The sequence below is a fragment of the Lissotriton vulgaris genome, unplaced genomic scaffold (genome assembly GCF_964263255.1).
Source record: "Lissotriton vulgaris unplaced genomic scaffold, aLisVul1.2 SCAFFOLD_791, whole genome shotgun sequence".
Classification (NCBI taxonomy): Eukaryota; Metazoa; Chordata; class Amphibia; order Caudata; family Salamandridae; genus Lissotriton; species Lissotriton vulgaris.
In genome coordinates this window covers 126,652-148,764 of record NW_028252882.1, presented here as the reverse complement: position 1 = coordinate 148,764, position 22,113 = coordinate 126,652, and the positions used below count along the sequence as shown (strand labels likewise).

The 22,113-nt window shown below is 45.3% G+C and overlaps 1 protein-coding gene across 3 annotated transcripts in view; it reads right to left on the bottom strand.

The window, feature by feature from the left end:
* The window catches only part of LOC147661225 (pyruvate kinase PKM-like), a 61,042-nt gene that overhangs the window by 17,167 nt on the left and 21,762 nt on the right, over positions 1–22,113 (bottom strand). For all 3 annotated transcript variants that reach the window (XM_086951219.1, XM_086951220.1, XM_086951218.1), the window contains exons 4-5: positions 16,850–16,981; positions 11,469–11,655 (exon numbers count right to left, since the gene is read on the bottom strand). In XM_086951219.1, coding sequence (XP_086807345.1) covers positions 11,469–11,655; positions 16,850–16,981 — 319 coding nt within the window. The remainder of the gene's footprint in view (positions 1–11,468; positions 11,656–16,849; positions 16,982–22,113) is intronic.

The following is a 22,113-nucleotide window of genomic DNA, read 5'->3' as shown; positions in this document are numbered from 1 at the left end:
GTTTTCAAAACATGCATTACCGTGCACAAAAGGCACAGTATCTTTCTGCTTGATCATTTCATGACTTTGTAATAACACAGACTGGTGTATCAGAGAATACTTAGCTGTATGTGGAGTTAATGTGGATTTAAATTTTTTAGGTACACGTTCCTGCTATATATTTCGTCGTCTGAGTAAGAGTTTAAACTCAGTGTGAAAGTTGCGCATTAAAACGTGATATCCAAAACGCTTCTGCATACCTCTCAATCAAAAACAAGCATTGGCATAGCCAATCGGCCTCGCCTTTGGGACATTATAAGTGTTTAGCCATGCATCAGTTGGTGTTGTTGCACCAAGGATATTGTGCTGGATAACCAAACACTTATAAGGTCCCAAAGGTGAGACCTATTGGCTATGCCAATGCTTGTTTTTTGTTGGGCATCAATGGATCTCCCACTTGTTCCTCTGACGTATGCCCTCCTCCGGAAGCTCCCACTTTGTCGCCTTCAGATTTTTTTGGGGTTATTTCATCTTCTAGGTGGGTGTATGGCTTTTGAATCCAGAAAAATCTTCAAGCTGCAAAACTATTCCTATAGGTAAGAAACCATTTCGGTTTGCAGTGTGAAACGTTTCTGGATTCACATGCGGTGCACAGATTTTGTAGCAGTTTTGTCAATTTCATAGAGGATGGGTTGAAGATGAGATTTCTTAACAGATGTTTTAACACTTTGTCTGGAGATTCCTTGTTTATTTGGAGGTCTATGCAGTGATTCTGTGTGAACGGGTGTATTGATAACCACGTAGCTCTAATACAGATGTTCTGTAAGGGTAGGTTTGCTAGAAAGGCAATGGTTGCTCCTTTCTTCCTGATGTGTACTTTTGTGGCAGAGTTTAGTTTTATCCTTGCACTTGTGTGACAAAATTGAACGGTTTGCGAGATCTATCTGGCAAGGCCTTTAGCTACTGGTTTTCCCACATTGTTGTCTGTAAAAGAAACAAATAGTTACTTTGTTTTCCAGCTGGTCTTTGTTGCATCACTATAGTACATGATCGCTTGTCTTGCATCCAGCGTATGTAATATTTTCTCCGCTTGATTCTTTGGCTTTTGGAAAAAGCTTGGAACTTGTATTGTTCAATTTATGTGGAAGTGATCAATCACCTTTGGTAAGAAATGTGGATCTGCTTCCAAGACTATTCGGTCATTCCCCAGGGATTGGTGGTGTATCTGTCTGGATGCAAAGTTTTGGCATTTTGTGTTCTTTGGGGTTACGAATGGGTCGACCTCTGGAGTTCCCCAACCCCCAAATATCTGTTTGAGTAAAGTTTGATTGAGTTCCCATTCGTGGAAGCATGAAGCTAGTCTACTCAATCAGCCCGCTTCTACATGGACCTTCTCTGGTAGATGAACTGCTGTTTGATCTGGAAGTGGGCAGTGCGGAGACAGACAGATTTCTTGGGCCAGCCTCCATAGGGCAAAGGATAGAGTCCCTCCCTGCTTGTTGATGTAGTACATTTTAGTGGTATGATCTGGTTGGATTATTATTGTTCTCCCCAACAGTTCTTTCTGAAAGGCGTTTAAAGCTAGGAACACTGTCTTTCGTCCGAGACCTGGAAATGCTGGACTGAATCTGGTCCCTTCCAGACCCCTCTGATGTTTAGCGAGGCCATTTGAGCTCCCCAGCCCATATGAGAGACCTCTGTTGTAATGCTTACTGTTGGAGTGGATTGTGCAAATTTCCTTCCCTCGGTTATATGTGATCGGTTTCACCACACCATGTCCTCCTGTGTCGCTTGTGACCATTGGTTTTGAAACCATTCCTGAATTGGTCTCAGAAGTAATCTCACATATGGAATCAAAGGGGTGCATAAGGCCATCTACCCCAACATTTACCTCCCCAAAGTCCTCACTGTCAGAGGCTGACCCTTTTGGTAAAGGCACCTTTTTTAGTAGTGACACTATTCTCTTTTCGCTGGGATTTACTTTTACTAGTATCAAAATGGTTTTTGCTCCTATGAACAGTTTTTCTTGCTCTGGATTTGGTGAAGATTTGTCTATATTTATAGAGAGTCCCAGTGTGAAGACGCTCCTCATCCCCTCTTGAATAGGTGTCTTATAGTTGGTGCAGCAGTCTGATCTTACTAACCAATTGACCAGATAGGGATAAATATGTATCTATGGCCACTGCTTCTAGACACTTTGTAAAAACTCTTGGAGCGGATTTTATCCCAAAGGCCAGCACTCTGAACTAATAGTGAGTCTTGTTCACCACAAACGGCAAGTATTTCTTGTGTTTTGAATTTATTGGCATTTGCAAGTAAGCATCTTTTAAATCTATAGTTGCGATGTAATCCCCTTTATGCAACTGTGGTATGACCTCTTGTAAGGCTGTCATCTTGAATCTATGTCTCTTTATAAACTGGAGGTCTAGAATCTGGCATAGATAGTCTACTTTTGATATTAGGAAATATGTTGAGTAACTTCCTTTTCCGATCTCTTCTCCAAACTTTTCTATTGGCCTTTTTTCCAGCAATTCCTCTACCTCTTGAGTAGACGTGATGTGGTCTCATCTGAATGGACCTTTTTCTTTAGTCCCTTTGCTTGTGGTCTCCTGGCAAGTTCTATGCAATATACACGTTTTACAATGTTTAATAGTCAGGTGTCTTCCTCCACTCCTAAAGAAAGTACTTTTATGCTGCCTCCCATTGGTGTTGCGCGAGAGGGTGCCCGTATAGACCAAGTCATTTATTTGATGGGGTAGTGCCTACCCCTGTGGCTGTCCCTTAATAATAATAAAGAAGTTTGTAAAGCGCCTGGTTACGCCATCTCGGCGTGTCCTCGCACTGTGGAGAGAGGACTATCAGAAAGGACAGACCACAGCTAAGAAAGAAAGAAACTAAATAGTGAACAAATGGGTTTTAAGTGGTCTCCTAAAGATAGAATCCGATTTTTCTAACCTAAGAAAGACAGGAAGTTTGTTCCAATTTTGTGCTGCTAGAAAGCGAAATGAGCGACCGCCCATTCTCACTTTCTTTATCTTAGGAATTACCAACAGCCCAGAACCACAGGATCTAAGGGACCTTCCTGGTACATACCTGGTGACCAGATTCCCCAGATATAGCGGAGCCTTATTCTGGAGAATACAATGACAAGTGAGCAGGGTCTTAAACATCACTCTTTTTTTGACCGGGAGCCAATGAAGAGCCTCCAGGGCTGGCTTCGAAGCCGCCCTTCTGGGCAGCCTCAGAACCAGTCGTGCTGTCACATTCTGAAGAACCTGTAGCCATCCCGGATTCTTTGCAGAAGCTCCCAGATATAGTAAATTCCAGTAATCAAGACGGGAGGGGACGAGAGCATGTGTCATCATCTGTCTGGCATCCAGAGGCAGCAGGTCTAAAGTTTTATGTAAGTTCTTAAAACGCCAAAACATTTCCCCACTAAACGCCGGATCTGGCCATCATAAGAGAGGGAAGGGTCTACCCATACCCCCAGATTTTTTGCCTCAGTACAAGGTGTGGGGGTAGGACCCAAACTCTGTGGCCACCAGTCTGCGGTCCAGCTAGACCGGTCTCCACCTACCAACAGCACCTCAGTCTTGCTTCCATTCAACTTTAAGCAGTTCTTATTCATCCAGGAGGCCAGCTCCTGCATATATGCTTTAAAGTTGGATGCCTCGGCTGAGGGTGCCTGGGATAGGGAGATCAGCAGCTGGGTGTCGTCCGCATAGGAGACTATCTCCACCCCATACGCCTGTACAATATCTGCCAGAGGAAACATATACAAGTTAAACAGAGTGGGGCTCAGGGCGGAGCCCTGAGGCACCCCCTGTTCAAGTGCAATGTCCTCCGAGTAAAAAGTCCCTCATCTAACTTGGAAACTGCGCCCTATCAAGAAAGATTTCAGCCAACTCAGAGCTGGACCCGACACACCACCTCTGTTCAGACACTGCAGCAAGGTGTAGTGAGCTAAAGTATTGAATGCTGCACTGAGATCCAGCATTATCAGTGCCATGGTGTGTCCCGCATCAGCTCCTTGTCCGACGGTCTCCGTGACCCTTAGTAGGGCAGTTTCTGTGCAATATCCTGCCCGAAAACCTGATTGAGAGCGGTGTAAAAGATTAGCCACCTCTAAATGCGACATCAGTTGTTTATTTACCACTTCCTCTGCTACCTTAGCTAAATAGGGTGCCAATACCGAGTCTGATTTTCAAAAACAACCTAATTATATTCAAAGCTAATAAACAATCAATTATTAGCCAGAAATTGAAATTAATCCATCATTATTTCTTTTTTGCGAGAAGTTTTTTTGAAAAAACAAAACCACAATGAACAATATATATATATATATATGTATAACGAACAATTCAGAGAAGAAAGAGTTTTGTGGGGGTAGGACAGATACTCTATACAATAGACAATTAAGACATATATTCTTTCACCCTCACTCAGACATCATACGTGAACCAAACAGACTTACACTCCTTTCTACTCACAAAATACCAAACATATAGCACATTAGACAACATGAAAAGCAAAATGGTCAATGACTTAATCCATAGACTGTTTGCAAAAAACATAAAAGAAAGACTGTTTTAGAATACTGAATATAAAACAGTTTGAAAATTGCAAATATATACAATTTTTGACAACCCTGGCTTGTTGTCAAAAATTGTTGCAGGTATTCAGTTCAAACCTATACATACATATACATATATATACACACATATATATATATATATACACACACACACATATACATACACACACATACATACATTGTGGTTTTGTTTTTTCAAAAAATTCTCGCAAAAAAGAAATAAATAATGGATTAATTTCAATTTCTGGATAATAATTGATTGTTTATTAGCTTTGAATATAATTAGGTTGTTTTTGAAAATCAGACTCAGTTATTGGCACCCTTTTTGTTAATTTGAATATTAGACTCTGCTTTACTGTTGGTGAGTCAAAGCCCTTGTTCGTTGTTTTTGACCTTAGCTAAATAGGGCAGCAGTGAAATAGGCCACAGGTTTTCTAAAATATCCTGGCTGATAGTGGGTTTCTTCCTAATGGGCAGAACCACAGCTTTCTTCCAATTTTCTGGCAGCATATGTGAAGAAAGACATATCAAGGACAGGCCTGATGTAAGGCTCAAGGATCTCCAAACTCTCCACTAATACCTTAGGAGGAGCAGGGTCTCTAAGTGAGCCAGATTTAACACTGAGACATATGTTTCTTAAAGTCTCAGGAGGGGGGGGAACTGAAAAGTGCTCCAGTCTCCAGCCCGTCTTACTGTCTCCAAACATTTCCTCAAAATCAGCTCTGCTCACTGGGCTGCCAGAAAACGAGGAGTAAATATTACTCACCTTCTGCGAGAAGTATTCTGCCACCCTATTACAGTCTTCCACCGAGTCATTGCTGGATGTATTTAAGCTGGCTAAGGTAGAGATCTCCTTATAAATTCTAAAGCGTTCCTTAGAGGAATTCTCAGCATTCCCAATTCTAACTTTAATTTAAATTAAATTAACTTTATAATGTGCGGCCTTCGCCCTTCTGAGCAGAATGTGATATTTCCTCTGTCCTTCTCCATCTTCTCTCCTGTCGCTTGCATCCTGCCTTAGCCTGCTGCAAGGTGGGGGTAAACCATGGAGCGGTTTTCCGCACTCTATTTTCAGTTTTGTTCAGGAGCAGCGGTGCCACTTTGAGGGCATTTAGAATACGCCTTTCCAGGTTCTCACTCGCTATCTCACTATTGGATCCTCCTGGGGACCCCCCCTTCACTCAGCTCTTTATTAAAATTATCCTGCATGAAGCTTTTCCACTTTCTACAGGGATAGCTACTAGTTACCCCCTTTTGTCTCTCCTCTAAAGTCACATCTACGCTGAAAGGCACCAAAAAGTGGTCAGACCAAGGGATTGGTAGCGGGGGTCCCTATCTCCACACTCTCCCAGCTGGTGAATATTGGATCTAACAAGTGGCCTTGCTGATGCGTGGGGGAGCAGGATTTTACATCCAGTTGCATAGACTGCAAGTCCTGGCGCAGCTCAGCAGCCTCCTTGTGCATAGGGTCCTCAAAATGAGCATTAAGGTCACCCAAAACTAGGAATTTATCCCGCCTAATAGCCAGGTGGGCAATACCCTCTTGCAGACTTACCCTGAAGTTACCAAAAGCACCAGGAGGTCTATATATAAGGATCCCGGTATTTGAAGACTTTGGGCCTAATTTTAATACAAAGCGACCAGCCTCGCTGTCATTCACCAGTAAGGGGTCCAGGGAGCATTCATGGGGAGCCTTTATCACCACTGCAATACCTCCGCCCCTACCCACTGCTCTGTCTATTGTGGTTAACGTATATCCAGGTGGAAGAGCCTCTGTAATGTCCGGATCCTAATTTGCCCCCAGCCAAGTCTCCGTAAGGAACAGCACGTCGAGCTCCTCATCTACGAGAAGCTCAGAGATCTCAACGCTGTGCTTACTGAGGGACCTACAATGTAATGTAAAATCACACTTATATAGCGCTGCTATCGCTCCAAGGAGCATCTTGGCGCTCACATCCAACCCCGCTGGAAAAGGTTGGTGGACAGAAGGCAACTTCAACGTATTACAAGCTCTACACTAATGCCCTACAAGCCGCATCCGGAAGTGAGAAGATCCAGGTCTTCAAAGATTTCCTAAATTCACTCTCCTTGGCTATGCTCCGAAGATGAGCTGGCAATTTATTCCAAGCTCTTGCTCCTAGTACAAAAAGAGATTTCCCCCCTTTGGTGGTCAATCTAAATCTGGGAATTACCAAGAGGTTTTGATTGGCAGACCTCAAACAGCGTGCTGGCAGATAGCGTTTGAAGCCATTAGACAGATATCTTGGTCCTTGGAGCTGGAAGGCTCTAAAGGTGATGACAAGCACCTTAAATAGGACACACTTATGGATGGGTAACCAATGTAGGATCTTAATCCAATTCAGTAATCAACCCAAAAGCAGCCTTCTACACCCCCCTGACTAAAATGCTCCCGACTCCCACTGAATGAGCAGTGTTGGCAGCCTCTAACTTGGGTCACTACCATACTGTGTCGGCAGGCATTCCTCAAGGAGAGGGGGTGGGGGGGGGACATAGCTGCATTAGCTCCTCCCTACCATATTGTACAATACGTCTATTTCGGGCAGGGATTCTGTCCCCGGTCCCCGTACGGCCGTGGACGGGCGCAGACGGGCTTGCCTTAGGCACGCCGGCAGCGCGGCCGCTGTTCTCTCCTCATTAAATAGGTAGCGGGGCGGCAAAACTAGACCGCTACCCTCCTTCCTGTGGACCCGGAAGTGATGGGCTCCACACCCTCCGCAACAAACGCACACAATGGATGCTGCGGAACGGGGCGGGCAACACAGGTAAGTTCCACAGACCAGCAATAGTATTTCAAGCACCCTCTCGGTTCCCCCCAATGGCTGGTAGTGCTACGCATTAAAAACAAATTAAATGTTTTAAAAAGCAATTGCTCGCAAATAACACCAGTGCTCTCACTCAGCACCAGAGAATGCATATCTAAGTTTTTTTAAAAGCAGGTAGCGCCTGTCGCTGCCACCCACAGACCCTCCCATGTGATCGTCCCTGAAAGGACTGGAGTCCTTACTGCTGGTGTTGAGGATGCTGCTGATTGCCTTAAAGTGGTACTTTGGAAGTCCTGATGAGCTGTGCTACTCTGGAAAGTGCCTCTTGCTGTGTAATGATGTAGCACCTCTCTGTAGGCTCCCCTAAATTGCAACGCTCCCATTGATTTGTTTTAGCTGTTGCAGTGTTTCATTCACAATGTCTCTAAAAACCTGTTCCCCACAGAAAGGTGTACTTAGGTTGGTCGCCTTGCGCCTCTGGTTTGAATCCCGAGATTCACAGCCAAGAGTGGTGTCTTAACGATGTTTCTGCCATCAATTAATGCGTTTCTGCGTCTAATGCGTTCGCAATATTTTTACCTTCCTCAGCTAGGCTGGCCTATATTGCTCTGGTAGGTGTCATAAGCTCTGCCATCTCTTCCCAATATTAGTAATCATAGCTATTAAGGAGGGCGTTGGAGTTTGCTATACACATTGAATGGCTGCGCTCCTGTCAAACTTTCTGCCCATCAGATACATCTTTTTACTCTCCTTGTCTGTGGGTAGCCCGACAGTGATGGAATATTGGCCGTCTTCTTCGCTGTGGAAGTGATGATTATCAACCAGCACCATTCCTTTAATGTATGCAGGGGGTTTTAACGCTCTGCTTGCAGCAGGCTCCTTGAATGCCTTCCTTTCCTGATCTAGTAGACTGGGTAGCACTGGGAGAAACTGGTTCCTGGTTTGTGATCGTACTAAAGTCTCTATGAGGAAACATTGCATCTTCTCTTCCAGCTGAACTCCATACTATCTGCAGCCTTTATGATTTGACTGTACATTGCAATGTCATCCAAATGTGAAGGCCTCAACAGTAAACCATCTATTCCTTTATCAGGGGAATCTGTCTTGATGTCATGCCATTGAGCTGTGACATATTCGGAGGCTTCAGACCCCTGAAACACTCCCAAGCCTTCTTGCTCTTCTTTGTAGGATTCCTCCTTCTCTTCCTGAGGCTCAGGTGTCATGGGAGGTTCAAATTCCTCTACCTCCTTCTAACCCGGTTTTTCTGGGCAGTTTGAAATTCCTTAAGAGAAGTGTCAAAATATTTGGTCTGGATTGACGCTGCCATTTCCGCTTCGAGGCGCCACTTTTTCCTCTTCATCTCTGCTGAGAGTTCTTTGGGGTCAAGCTTCAACATAAATTTTCTTTTTGAAGTCGAGGAATCTTTCGATGACGTGTCATCATCGAGCACTTTGACTCTTCCAGAGATCCCTTTTCAACGTCGAAATGTCTCGACTTAACATCCTTTGACAAAGTAGTCTTTTTGGAAGACTTCCCTCCTGCGGTGCCCCTATTGAGGGATCTGAGAGTTTTTCAGTCTCTGGGTTTGCGTTCGCTTACTGATTTTCAACATAGAGGTTGCCCTTTCTGCTTTAGACTCAGGCAATTATTCTTTTTTTCGGAGTTACCAGGGGTCTCTACCAAGGGGAAACCCTCTCATGAACAAAGACCAATGTTTTCGTCATCACCGCTCAACAGATCCAGTGTCACCAGTGGCAATGGGCATTAGTGGCAATGGGCATCATTCAGCGGTGGCAAAGGGCAATCAACTGAGGCATCAATCACCGAGGGCCATGGGCATCAATAACCGGGGGCCATGGGCATCAATAACCGGGGGCCATGGGCATCAATAACCGGGGGCCATGGGCATCAATCACCAGTGGCAATGATTTTTTAAAAAAACTTTATTTATAAAAAGATTTGGATAATCAGCTCAAATTGAACACAGTTAAGAATAACTTGATACAGTGATGTAACATTCACATTCTTATCTGTTTGATCAGCCAATCAAACATTACAGCATATCCGCTCAGCTTGCGACCAACCTCTCGCCCGGCAGTCTCCACTCCTGCGGGGAGGGGAGGGGTTCAGTGGGGCACATTACACCCCTCTATACGTTATGTTATTGGAATTTATAAGAAGCGCACGATTACTTTGGGTGTCCTGGCGCTGAGTTAAGCCTAAACATACGTCGATGCGATCAGAGAGAGAAAAGCCAGGTCTTCAGGTCTTCACACTGGATGTGCAGGTGATGAAGCTCCTCCCTCCCAGCCGGCTTTCTTGAAGGTCGGTGTTTGGACCAATTTAGCACCCAGGGATCGAGGCGCCCAACCAGGGATATACCATTTAAACCTCTGCCTCAAGTGGTCAGGGCCAATACCATTAAGGGCCTTGAAGGCTATACAGAGGGCCTTAAAACGAACCCTCTGTTTCACCGGGAGCCAATGTAGCAGAGTTAGTTCTGTTCGGACTGAGACAAATTTAGGTATACCTGACAGTAGTCTAGCCGCAGCATTTTGAACTATCTGAAGCCTATTAAGCAGTTGTTTCTGGGCGCTCAGATATATGCTATTGCAATAGACAAGTCGTGATAGTACAAGGACTGTGACTACCATCCTAAAATTGTCATCTGAAGGATAGGGTTTTATTTTCCTTAAGACTCACAGAATCAAGAAGCAAGCGGAGACAACTGAACTGATGTGAGCACAAAAGGTCAGTTTATTATCCACTATCACACCCAGGTTTTTCACTTTAGAGCTTGGAGTGGGGTGGTTTCCCATATCTGCTGGCCGCCAACCTGGAGTCAATACATTTGTTCCAGTTGCCCCAAATCTTGGACCACTCTTGCGGGCCTCCCCTCCCTTCATATATTACCCTTTCTATCTGCATGCACCAGTCCATATCGGCCTCCCAATCTCTGGGTTTAGGCACAGTGGCTCCCTTCCAAGTTTTTGTAATATTGCGTTTAACCACCACGTTGCCCAGGGTGACCCAGGTCCTTTGCCGTCAAATCCGTTGCCTCCCAAATATTAAGAAGACATAATCAGGGAGTGACCTACATAGATTTCCCGCAGATTTCCCACATTTTACCTGTCACTTTACCCCAGTATGTTTGTACCATCAGGCAGTCCCACCACTGATGAAAGTATGACCCCTCTTGACCGCAGTCTCTAGGGCATAATGAGGAACGCAAGACACCCATCTTAACCAACAACACTCTAGTATAGTATACTCTATGCAGCTTGAGCTGTATGAGCTTGAATCTGGATCGGATTGCCACCTACCGGAGGAGGGGGGGGGGGGGGGGGGGGGGGAAGAGAACGCGAATGCTTCCCTCCAATCCTCATCCAAATCGCCCACCTCCTCCACCCATTTGGCCCTGGTTTTCTCTGATACGTCAGGTAGGTTATTTAATATCTTTCTACAAGTCAGGGAGATTGCTTTGTCTTGAAGATAGTCATCAAGGAGTTTATCTTCTAATGGCGAGGCAGCCAGCAAATCTGTAACCCTCGGGGATAGCCCCATGCAACGCATTTCTGACTTGTAAGTATCGAAAGGTCTCTCCCACGCTCCACTCATAATCACACTGGAGGTCTGCACAGGGAACCACTTTACCTCTGGCCCAAACATCTCCGACCCTTGAGAGCCCACTTATCAAATCTGCCAAGAGTCCCAACCGTTCGGTCTCCAGAAGGGGGGTGACCTTCGTAATCTTATCTTGGTGGCCATGATTTTTACTCGCAGGTGACAATGGGCATTGATCAATTAGCCAATGATTTTCAATGAACATTTATCATAGGTGGCAATGATTATTAACCCACTTATGAGAAGGAATATTGATCAAGGTTGGCATTGAATATCAGAGGCAGTAATGGAAAAGGATCTATGTGGCAATAGACATCGATTACATGTGACAATCAATGAGATTGAATATCAGTCATGGACGGTAAGTAATATTGATCACTCTACATCACTGTCACATTTGTGTTGGACTGTGGTAATATCCATGTTCCTCACCAGTCATACATCTGTGGCCCAAAAATATTATACTTTGCCCTTCAACCACCAATTACCAATTTCCTTGACGAGCAGTGATATGAGTCCATCATCCACGAAGATCCTGCCACCAACCGTAAGCACCTTACAGATGTTCTTGTAGTCCACCCAGATGACTTTGTCATCACACTTGTCTTTGAAGGCATCATCTGGAGTGACCTTAACACATGAGCCCTTGACCAGTTCCACCTCCGCGTTGTCACCCTGCAAAGTAAAATGACAATTGAGAGAGTGCAGGAGAGAACAAATGAGACATTGGATAGAAGACACGCTTACTCAAGCATCCCCTCATCTGGAAAGAAGAATAGTCTACAGTGAACAGGGAGATCTTGCTTGATGACTGATGCCAATGAAAGGGGACTTGTTGGGCATTAAATTTACTAACAAAGTTTGTGCTCGAATTTAGCATCTGGAGTGTTAGAAAACAAGCTATTGAATGTGGTCCTGCCCAGCTTGGCAGGCTAAAAGGAAAGTGGTTCTCATCTTATCAACCAAGGAAGGAGAGAAAGTCATCCACTGGTCTTCAAGCTCTACTGAAAAGTGGACTGGTAAAAAACGGAATGAGTTACACCTGTTAGATGGAAAAAAAGCAGTAAATAGTCACATTTCAACTGAAACAAGCATTGGCATAGCCAATAGGTCTCACTTTTGGGACCTTTAAAGTAGTTGGCCATGCAGCAATAAAACTCCCACATTGTGGCAAAAAAAATACATGTATGCCTTCCTTATTTATGCACATGAGGGCATTCACTGCCCATGTGCATGCTCATATTATGTGAATCTCGGTTCATTACCCCTAGAGAGGAATAATAGACATGCAATGCCCCTCTCTGTGACATTAGTGCACACTGCCTATGCTAATTTCCAAACCCTGCCCCTTTAAAACCTTTGTTTTGGGCTCGTGTCCCCTGTACTCTGCTATTTAGTACTTGTGGTTTTGCTGTTTTCAGTATGTGTAAGGACAAATATACAAACGCTCTGTAACAAGCCTTAAAATAGCAAACGTGTCACAAATTGTGGCTTAAGTGAGAACGGAGGGGCAAGAGACTGACTAGTGAAGTGGTGAATTAATGCAGCAGCCTTGTTGCACTCACACTTCCTTGAAGGCATGTTCAGGGTCCAGCACAGCCTCTCACACGTTCCATTTCTGAAGGAAACCAACAGTGGCAGTGAACAGAGCGGACTCACAATTTTTTGTGTATTAACAAGTTTATGTGCAGGAGAGTGGTGTAACGAAACTCGAGCCCTGCCTCCCCCTGCAAAAACCATGGATGCCCTCCTTCCCCCAGACTCAGTCAGAACCTCAGGCCATAATAAATTAAATTGAGGGTGTCAAGTATTCATATTATAACATCGAATTACATTTAAATTTGTATTAACGTTTGCCTCGTGAAAAAACTTGCAACGGTCCAACATTATGTTGGTTTTAGTGTTGGGAATTAATTTGTCCGTTTCATTGTTGTTTTTCAGCATGATGAATTAATTTGTGTTTGTGAAGTATGCCAATAGACATACTTTCTTAATTTTAACTAACATTCTGGTATATTAACTTAGATTTTCACCATCACATCATGGCAAAGTGTTATATTCTTTAAAACCTTCTTTGCCTAATCCATATAGCAATGTAACTTGCATTTTATTTGTAGATACTCATTCAATGCTGTGGGTAAACTAAGCTCTGTTCTGCAAATCCTTCCCTAACTTTCCAGAAGCGTCAGACAGGCCAGCTCGCGCAGTCACTCTTGGTTACTCAGCAAGTCTGTTGCATTTTTTAAAATTTTCTTCTGTCAGCCTGTGTATTCTAAAATGCAAGGTGACAATAGGGGCAGATACGATTCTTACTGTTTCCTGCCTAGGCACGAAACATGGGGTCAAATGAAAACCAAAAATAGCTGAAGTTTCGTTTTTTTATCCCTTCTGCTTTACTTCCTTGAGGGCAGACTAAGCATGTAATGCACAAAGATGGTTTCTATTCCGACATCCTGTAATCGCCATTGTTCCATTAACTATAGAGTAACAACTAGTGCTCTGACGAGCCCGACAAGAGTACCAGGATACATTGGTCAAGTTAAATTACAATAAAAGAAAAGCATTCCTTATTCCTTAATGAAAAAAAACCTTAATATCTAGAAAGAACAAACAATGAACAATGAAACTTGAAGAGGGCTCGTGTCGTATAAAGCAGCTGCTCGAAAACACAAAAAATAAGTCTCCTTTAACTGACTGAACAACTTAGGTTTCAGAACTTGTGGTTAAAGTTATGAGCAGATGCTTTGCATGACATCAACACAAATTGTTGAATTAAACCACTTTTTAAGTTCAATTTACTATTAACTTAAATCCTAGTGCTTCTGAAAAATACTAAACCAAACTTAAACAAAAAAGAAAAGAAACTCTAGAATGAAGTGAAGACTATTCAGACCCAAGCTACCAATGCGGAGACCTATCCACAGCAACAACCAAGGCAGATTAGAATGTGTAGAAGGGATAGCTGAATCGCCCTCATTCCGAACAGTATACTAATTGGATATTTTGATGCAGAGGCACACACTACTCAACTTAGATACACAAGCAGCAGGCGGCGCAGAGAAGCACGTATATCTTCGCGCCACTTGATGGATAAAGTTGATCTATTCTCTTGATGAGAGGACTCAACACGTTTTTGCTACCCGAGCACAAAACTAATTAGCTATCAGCGCTACAATCCAGACTTGGTTAATGCTCTTGCTAGTTCAGCGTTTCAATTCGTATAAAGATTCTGACCTACATAACTTTAAATGAAATATAACCCCTCCCGCGCTCTGGCAGTCTGTAGATGTGTTCATCAAAAGAAAAGCGGGCAATTACCTCCAATAGCTACAGTTTCTATACAATAGAGACCATAGCTGGTGAAGAACCTCGAGGCCCCAATGCCGGACACGTCTGCAGGTTGGAGGAAAGTCCTCTTGCATCCTTAAGTCAGGGAGTGTTGCGTGGCTGTCTGGTAGTGAGGGCTTCCTGATTACCCCACGTGCGGCAGAGTCGATCCCTAGGACAGCCCTAATGCGGCGCAGGCTCTCTCTCTATGCCGCACTATCCTGGAGGATGGTCGGGAGGTGTGATACGGATGCCCGGCGGTAGGGTGTGCTGACATTTCCTCCGATACTGTAGTACTAGGACAGGAGTCCAAGCCCTCGCTGGTAGCTGCAGTGCTGCGCTGGCGCACACTCCTTTAGGGAGGAAGCACCTCTCCTAGCGCCGCGCTGAGGTTCGGAGCAGGTCTCAGTAAGGCACCCTCTCCTTGAGGGAATCAAAAATCCGGTGTCCACACGCCTTTGTAAGGAGGAGCAGAGGCACGAGTCAGCTAAGCGCCTGCTCTTGAAGGGGATCAGAAAGCCAGTGTCCACACGCTGTAAAGGAGAGCAGAGGCACCAGTCAGTTGAATGCCTGCTCATCAACGTGCTTTTGCAGAAAATAAATCTGCCGATGTGGGGAGCAGGAGCGCGAGTCAGTCGAGCGCCAGCTCCTTGAGGTGATAAAATGCACACACTGAGGAAGGGATTGACCGAGAGACGAGATATGTGGTGGGGGAGAAGCAGGAGTTGTGTGCACGCGCGGCCACACTGAGAACAGCAAAGCGGGAAAGTGATTGCAATCAAGCGATGAGCATGACGAGGCCTCTGCTCGTAAGCGAGTGCCCACGCACATGCACACAAGCTGTAGGCCGGCCATGGTAGCATTTTTTTTAAGCCCTTACTGAAAGTCTCGCCACACCAGCGCATGAGCTGGGTCAGGCGAGACCTAAAAAGGAGACGGCCAAGAACTGATCACAAATGCTCTAAGAATGTGGACAATGAGGATTCCAAAACAATGGCTGTATCCGCATGCAAGTCATTAATTATTGACCTGGGACTATGCCATTATTTATTACCACCACTCAGTGTTAAAAGGAAACTAGTATTGCAATTATGTAAGAGACAATCATATTCTTAGGGTATTTCCATCACTGAGTCGATAGCACAATACATTGGTTTTTGAGCTAGGCCACATTCCTAAGACACTGCAGTAAGAGGGTAAAATATATAGCAAGTAACATTCCAAAGTCCCAGAATCTTTTGGAACCGGATTACCTAAAAATGCAGGGGCAGATTTACAAGAAAGTGACACATCTGTAGAGATGCGTCACTTTCTCTGCACCACCCTGAGAAACGCTTGCAGCACCATGGATGCGCCATATTTCCAATACAGTATCAGGAGGAGAACCCAAGAAATTGCGAAGGGTTTGAAACACATTGACCCAGCTGATTTGGGGGGGGGGGGGGGGGGGGGGGGGGAGAGAATTTTGGAATAAATTAGCTGAAGTTAGGAATTATCGCAAAATGCCTGTTCCTGCAATATTAAATCCCCCCCCCCAAAAAAGACATGCGATGAATGTTAAAAAAATGTTTCCTAAATACAGAAAAGAGTGAAATAAATCACTACGGTCACCATATTTGTCAATGTGGTTCTTCTAGCAAAACAAAAATTTAATTCCAGCACCTAGACACTTTTACTGTAGATACTATATTTACAATACGACGCAAGGATTGACAGATGCGTCAGAAATTCTGATGCATATGTTGGGGCAAAAGTCCCGCATTGCTGGAGTTGTCGCAAGTACGACGCAACTCCAGCAATGCATTTTGAGGCCTATTCTCACCACACTGCATCACTCCTTACGCCTGCTTCAAGCAGGCGTAAGGGTAAGGTTTTGACGCAGTGGCATCCTAGAAGTGACATAGGGAAATTTTGTAGATTTCATTGCGTGACTTTTACGAGGCTTTTGTGCGCGGGAATACCCACCCTGCATACATTATACCCCACGCATGTTTAATGTGACAAAGTGCTTTACAACATGACGCATCTCCCTAGATGCGTCACGTTGTAAATTGGTCGCATATTTTACGCTGCCTGGTTACGAAAGTGACGCAACAGCAGCAGAAAAGTGTTGCAAGGGGCTTGTAAATCTGCCCGTAGTGTTTCATTTATAAGTTAGCACTGGGTCTCACGATAAGATATATATTGTAATATAGAAACGTAGCGCTAATTTTAAATCTTTAGTAAGCAGTAGAGCTGAAAACTAGATCACCAGATGTGATTAATTTGCTTAACAAACAGAGCAAACATACATCAGTGTTGTCCAAAGTAAGTCCTGATCCTTTATGAATTTTAGTAACAACCGCCGACTATTTAAATGAGTAGCATGTAGGCTACTTAAATGTAAATTTGTCTTAGGTGGGCATTTTGAAAATCTGGAATGAATCCGGCACATCAGGGCCTATGTTAGACACCATTGATACACAGCAACATCTCCCTACATCACTTTCTTATCTATGTCTAGCACACACACAAAGCCTCATTTTCTGCTGAGATTACTCACCCCAACAACCACTCCTGTGCGGATCTCTGGCCCCTTGGTGTCCAACGCAATGGCAATTGGTCTGTAGAACATCGGGTTCGCAGCAAAGCTCTCCGTGGCTGTTCGCACATTCTTTATGGATTCTGCGTGGTACTGAATAGACAAAATAATCTTTGTGAGGGACTGTGTTAAATGGGCAATGCTTCATGTTTAACTTACTCAAAAACTAACACTGACAATGTGTAGATCTTTGTAAACCAGATATAAAGAAATCCGGAGCTGGCAATGTGTCGTACCAGTCAAGACTAGATTGAAACTTTGAATTTAGCACAAGTCTCACTACTTACATCAAACATTATACATGTAACAAACATTCTTGTGATCTATATACCAAATTGGCTTGCTCTCCTGATTTCTACATTTTTAGGTCTCCTACAGTTTTATGTGCGTCAAGGAAATTTTGCAAACGCTAATATGCAGAAAATTTGCATCCGTGGCATAATCTTCAAATTTCAATTTAAATATTCTGTGTGCTCAAACTTAACGAAGTTTTACACGGATGCAAATGCAGCTCCAGACTTAATGTTTATAGTCCTCTTCCACCAGTTAATTGCTGCATCAATGCATTGCGGTGGGTAAAGGTTAAAAGTTTTTTTCAATTTCATAGAACACTTTGGTACATAACAATCAAAAAGAAATAATATGGTTAAAAGTACATCTTCCGAAGATCAGACCGTCCTCCACGTAGATGGTGAAAGTGGTAATGTTGCCATCAAATAAGATACATGTAGAACGAAATGATACACTGCTGTCCTGCGTCATGATGGAGGCAGAGGGTAGCCAGAGGGGCCGCAAGGTGCACTAAGGTCGAGAGGGCTGCCTCGGCAGGCAGCAGTGACTACCACACTCGCACTTTAAGGCAAACCAGAGTTGCAGGAAGGAGACAACAATGACCAGTGGCAGGGGTGTAAAGAGCTTGCAATAAATAAATCAGACAGATATGCCTTACCTAAAGAAACGAATGGGGGAGGGAAAAATGGTGGGGACCTGGGAGCCCACTAGAGGATCCTCCCAAGATGGTGATGAACTCACCCTACACGACATTATGGAGGCGATCCAGGGGGTCCGTGGCTTGTTGGGGGCCAAAACTGAATCTGTCACTATGGAGGTCACAGATCTACACAACTTGGGGGATAGAGCGGCAGGGAATAAGGACTACTGCAGCACTCCACGCGGATATCCAAACCCTAAAGGACCAGGTGACCCGACTCAAAGCTGAGGCGGCGGGGGCTAAGCTGGAAGATAACAAATGCCTTTCCAGGAGAAAGGACATGAGGCTCGTGGGGGTCCTGGAGAGAGCCGAAGGCCCAAGTGTTGACCTCTTCCCGAAGGACTTCATCCTGAACATGTTAAAGCCGAAGGGCCTCTCGAAGGTCTTTGATAGAATGTGCCCAAGGGGCCTCTGCCACTCCGTCACACTTGGGTGCCGCACCACGAACCATCATTGCACTCATTCAACCAGAAGCATAAAGACAGGATACTGAAGGCTGCCAGCTAAAGTCCACCCCTTCGATATGAGAATGCCACCAGCAGCATCTTTCCACACTTTACACTCCGAGCACAGAAACTACAGTGCAGATTTGATGAAGTAAAAGGGGGTTTGCAATAGCGAGACCTCAAAGACTCCATGAAGTTTCCAGTAAAAAGGAAGTCTGCTGCTGAGAGAATGACTTGGCACTTTGGGAAGCAGGTGAGGCGTGGAGGTGGCTTGAGGGGTGCAATGGTGTCACCCTACACCACTAACTTGTGCAACCATAGAAGCAGGGGAACCACAAAGGGAGCATGGGGAGTGCAGGCAACAGACACTGCCATTGGATAACCCACAGGATTTCTAGCCCGAGGGAGCCCCGGGACTGGAAAGGAGCCCCACCCCCATCCCCAATGACGCCCTGGAAAATCAGCTCTCAGACAGGACCGATGCTGAAGACCGGTGACGAGTTGGTGCTGAAAAAGGAGAGCAGCGTTGTAGCCATGAGCTACTGCGACTCACATGGTAAACAGCATACAGCAAGTATGAGGGGACCGGGACACAGGGCTTGAACATGCCAAATGATCCTGTTATACATTAACATTGAAACAACAGGTGCTCTGAAATGTTGAGTGGGGATGGGCAGGTCTAAGCCTACCATGCAGGGAGGGGAGACTTTGTTGGGGAAGTTACTTGCATCATATGGTTCTATCTTGTTCATGTAAAAGAACAGTCGACTTACACTGGGGAGATGTGCCTTCAGATCCCACATGGGCCAGCAGCCCGTTCTTGGACATTTGGTTGTACAGCCGATAAGGCCCTCGGGCCGAAAGAATAATGTTTCACCATGGCTGGCGCGAGATCTTTGAAAATATGGTTGCGGAATGTTAATGGACATGGGGATATGATAGAGAGAAGTGTTCTTTCAGTATTTTAAGCGACATGCCCCAGACATAGTACACAGGAAACGCACATGATAGGCAACACATAGAGCTATGCATAGGTGGAGGTGTAAAAGGATGGCTCACATAGGTTCTACATCGGACTCCAGAGGGGGTGGGAGTGGGGGGGGGGGGGGGGGGGGGGGGGGGGGAGGGAGGGTCGTAATAAAGAGGTTGCTTCCTCAAATAGCCCAAGGGACATGGTCCGAACCACACAGCAAATATGTGGCCCTATCGGAACACTGGGAAGGCCCTACATCAACGGTTTGCTCCGTATACCTGCCACCAAGATTTGAATGCCTCCACGTTGCCAGACCTGGGTTCCTGCCGCTACAAATGCCAGATGGAACTTTAATGTTGGGCAGTTTCTTCAACATGGTAGCCAGCGAGGACTGGGACCTCTCGACACAAAGCTATGGGAAGGGTGCCAAGTCAACTTCTGGACTTACTGACTGCAATGGGAATTGTGGCTCTGTGGAGCGCACACAACCCGCAGAAATGGCAATATACTTACCACTCTGGTGCACATGGAAGCCTCTCCCACACGGTCTACCTCCTCACACAGCACCTGCAGGCACACCAATACTCGGAGGTCTGATACCTGGCCAGAGGGATCTTGGATCACTACCCGGTGTGGAAAGGATTTAACCTGAAACCCACCACACGAGCCACAGTAAGGCGGATAAACCTGTGGTACTTAAAACAGCGCAAAGTGCAAGAGGGCCTCACTGAATGCACAGATCACTACTTTAAAGAAAACTTAAAACACAGTGGACTCTGCCCTCAAATGGGAGGAATACAAATCTGTAGTTAAGGGCCAGGCACTCTCCCTTATATCTGGGATCGAGAGGGATAAGAGGGCCAGGCAGGACGAGTAGGACATTCTGGAAAAAGAGTGACTCCCGCCGACTGGAATGAGACAGGTGTGCTGCATACTTTGGCACTGAAGCAACAAGAATACAAAAACAAACAGCCACCAGGCATCCTGGGCAGTATTTAGAGCGACTGCTCACTGCCTGTACGAAGTTGGGAACAAAGCTGGTAAACTCGTGGCCCGTTTAGACAAGCAGGATCGGACTCTGAAGTGGGTATTAGAGGTCAAATCAGACAGGGGAGCTAGTTAAGGGGGGGGGGGGTGGAAACGGTAGCATAGCTAGACCTTTGGTTGCCCGTGGAGGTTCCTGCATTTTCCGTTCTGCAGCAGCCGCAGGTAAGAGCCCCCCTCTTGCTACGCCACTGGGGAAGGAGTTGAATGACTGAGGACGTGATGGACCGCCTTAAAGATACAATTCCCAAGCCTAGCATAAGAGGATTTGAAGTATCTAGAAAGGGACATAAAGGTGGAGGCGGCAGCGAAAGAGCCCAACGGTCTGCCGGTTGAGATTCACAAAATGCTGGCAACAAAATATGCACCACACCTATTAGCCATGTTCAAGGAAAGCAAAAAGCAAGGCCCTCTACTGCAAGATCAAACGCTCGTCAGCATGGTAGTGATACATAAAAGGACGCCCCCAGCGGTCTGCGCATCATTTAGGCCCATTTCACTGTTGAATGTAGAGGTCAAAATACTGGCCAAAGTGTTGGCAATGCTGCTCAGAAGAGTGATCCACCCTCTGATCCACCCAAATCAGTCAGGCTTTATGCCTAACCCGATCACAAGACTCCATCTCCAATGCTTAGCGATGGGACAGAGGGACACCTTTCGTGAAAATGCTCTGGTAATGTCACTGGATGCCAAAATGGCATTTGATACACTGGAGTGTAACTACCTATCTGCAGTGCTGGACAAACTAGGATTTGGCCCACAATTTACGCAATGGGTCAGCCTGCTTTCCACCGGCCTACTAGCCAAAGTTGAGGTGAGCAAAGTGTACTTTTCAATATTCAAACTCCAATGGGTCACCAAGTAGGGCAGCCTCCTGTCCCCTATGATCTTCGCTCTGGTGTTGGAGCCTCGGGCCGCATGGAAATGTCAAGACCCACTGGCTAGGGACTGCAGGGGGGCGGGGCCTGGGAGGATAAAATAATGCTGTATGCGGACGATGTGCTAGTCTAGGTCACCGACTCAAATGAACAGTGGTCAGACTAATACAGATATGTTATGTTATGTTATGTTAATAACATTTATTAGGCGCAACAGCTGCCCCAGCGAAGGGGCGTCCTGGCGCCTCTAAAACATTTTGGAAAATATTCAGGATACACCATAAATTGGCACACGTCCCAAATTTCCCCACTTTGATGGTGACATTCCGCAACTACCGCCAGGCGACTGTTGCACGGAATGGATTCCACTACCTAGGAATATACATAACACCTGATGCAGAGCTTTTTTATGAGTGGAACCGGACCATGCTGCTCGAAAGATTAAAAGGGGGATGTGGGGCATTGGCGACCACTGCCGCTTTCCCTTTTGGGTAGAGCCTCTCTACTTAAAATGATGTCACTGCTGTGCTTCAAAATGCTCCCTACGAGGTCACCAAGGCATATTTTAAGACAATTGAAGCAGAAGAAGACTATTACTATGGGATGGAAGCCCAGCGCAGAGTATCCTGCCCAAAGTAATGAGAGGCTGGTACGATTGAGGAATTGCCCGCCTGGATATTCAAAAGTATTATTGGGTGGCAGTGGCACAATTAGTTATAGTTAATGAATGGGCCTATCTGCCGCAGACCAAACCAGAACTCCAAATGGATAGACGTACTGGGGTATATGAGATACCAGGAGGCCCGATATGGTGGAAGGAAATTAGCAGACCTACCCAACGCTTCCGGAGCAGTGGTCAAAATCTTGAAAGAGGCGACAACACATCTGGGATG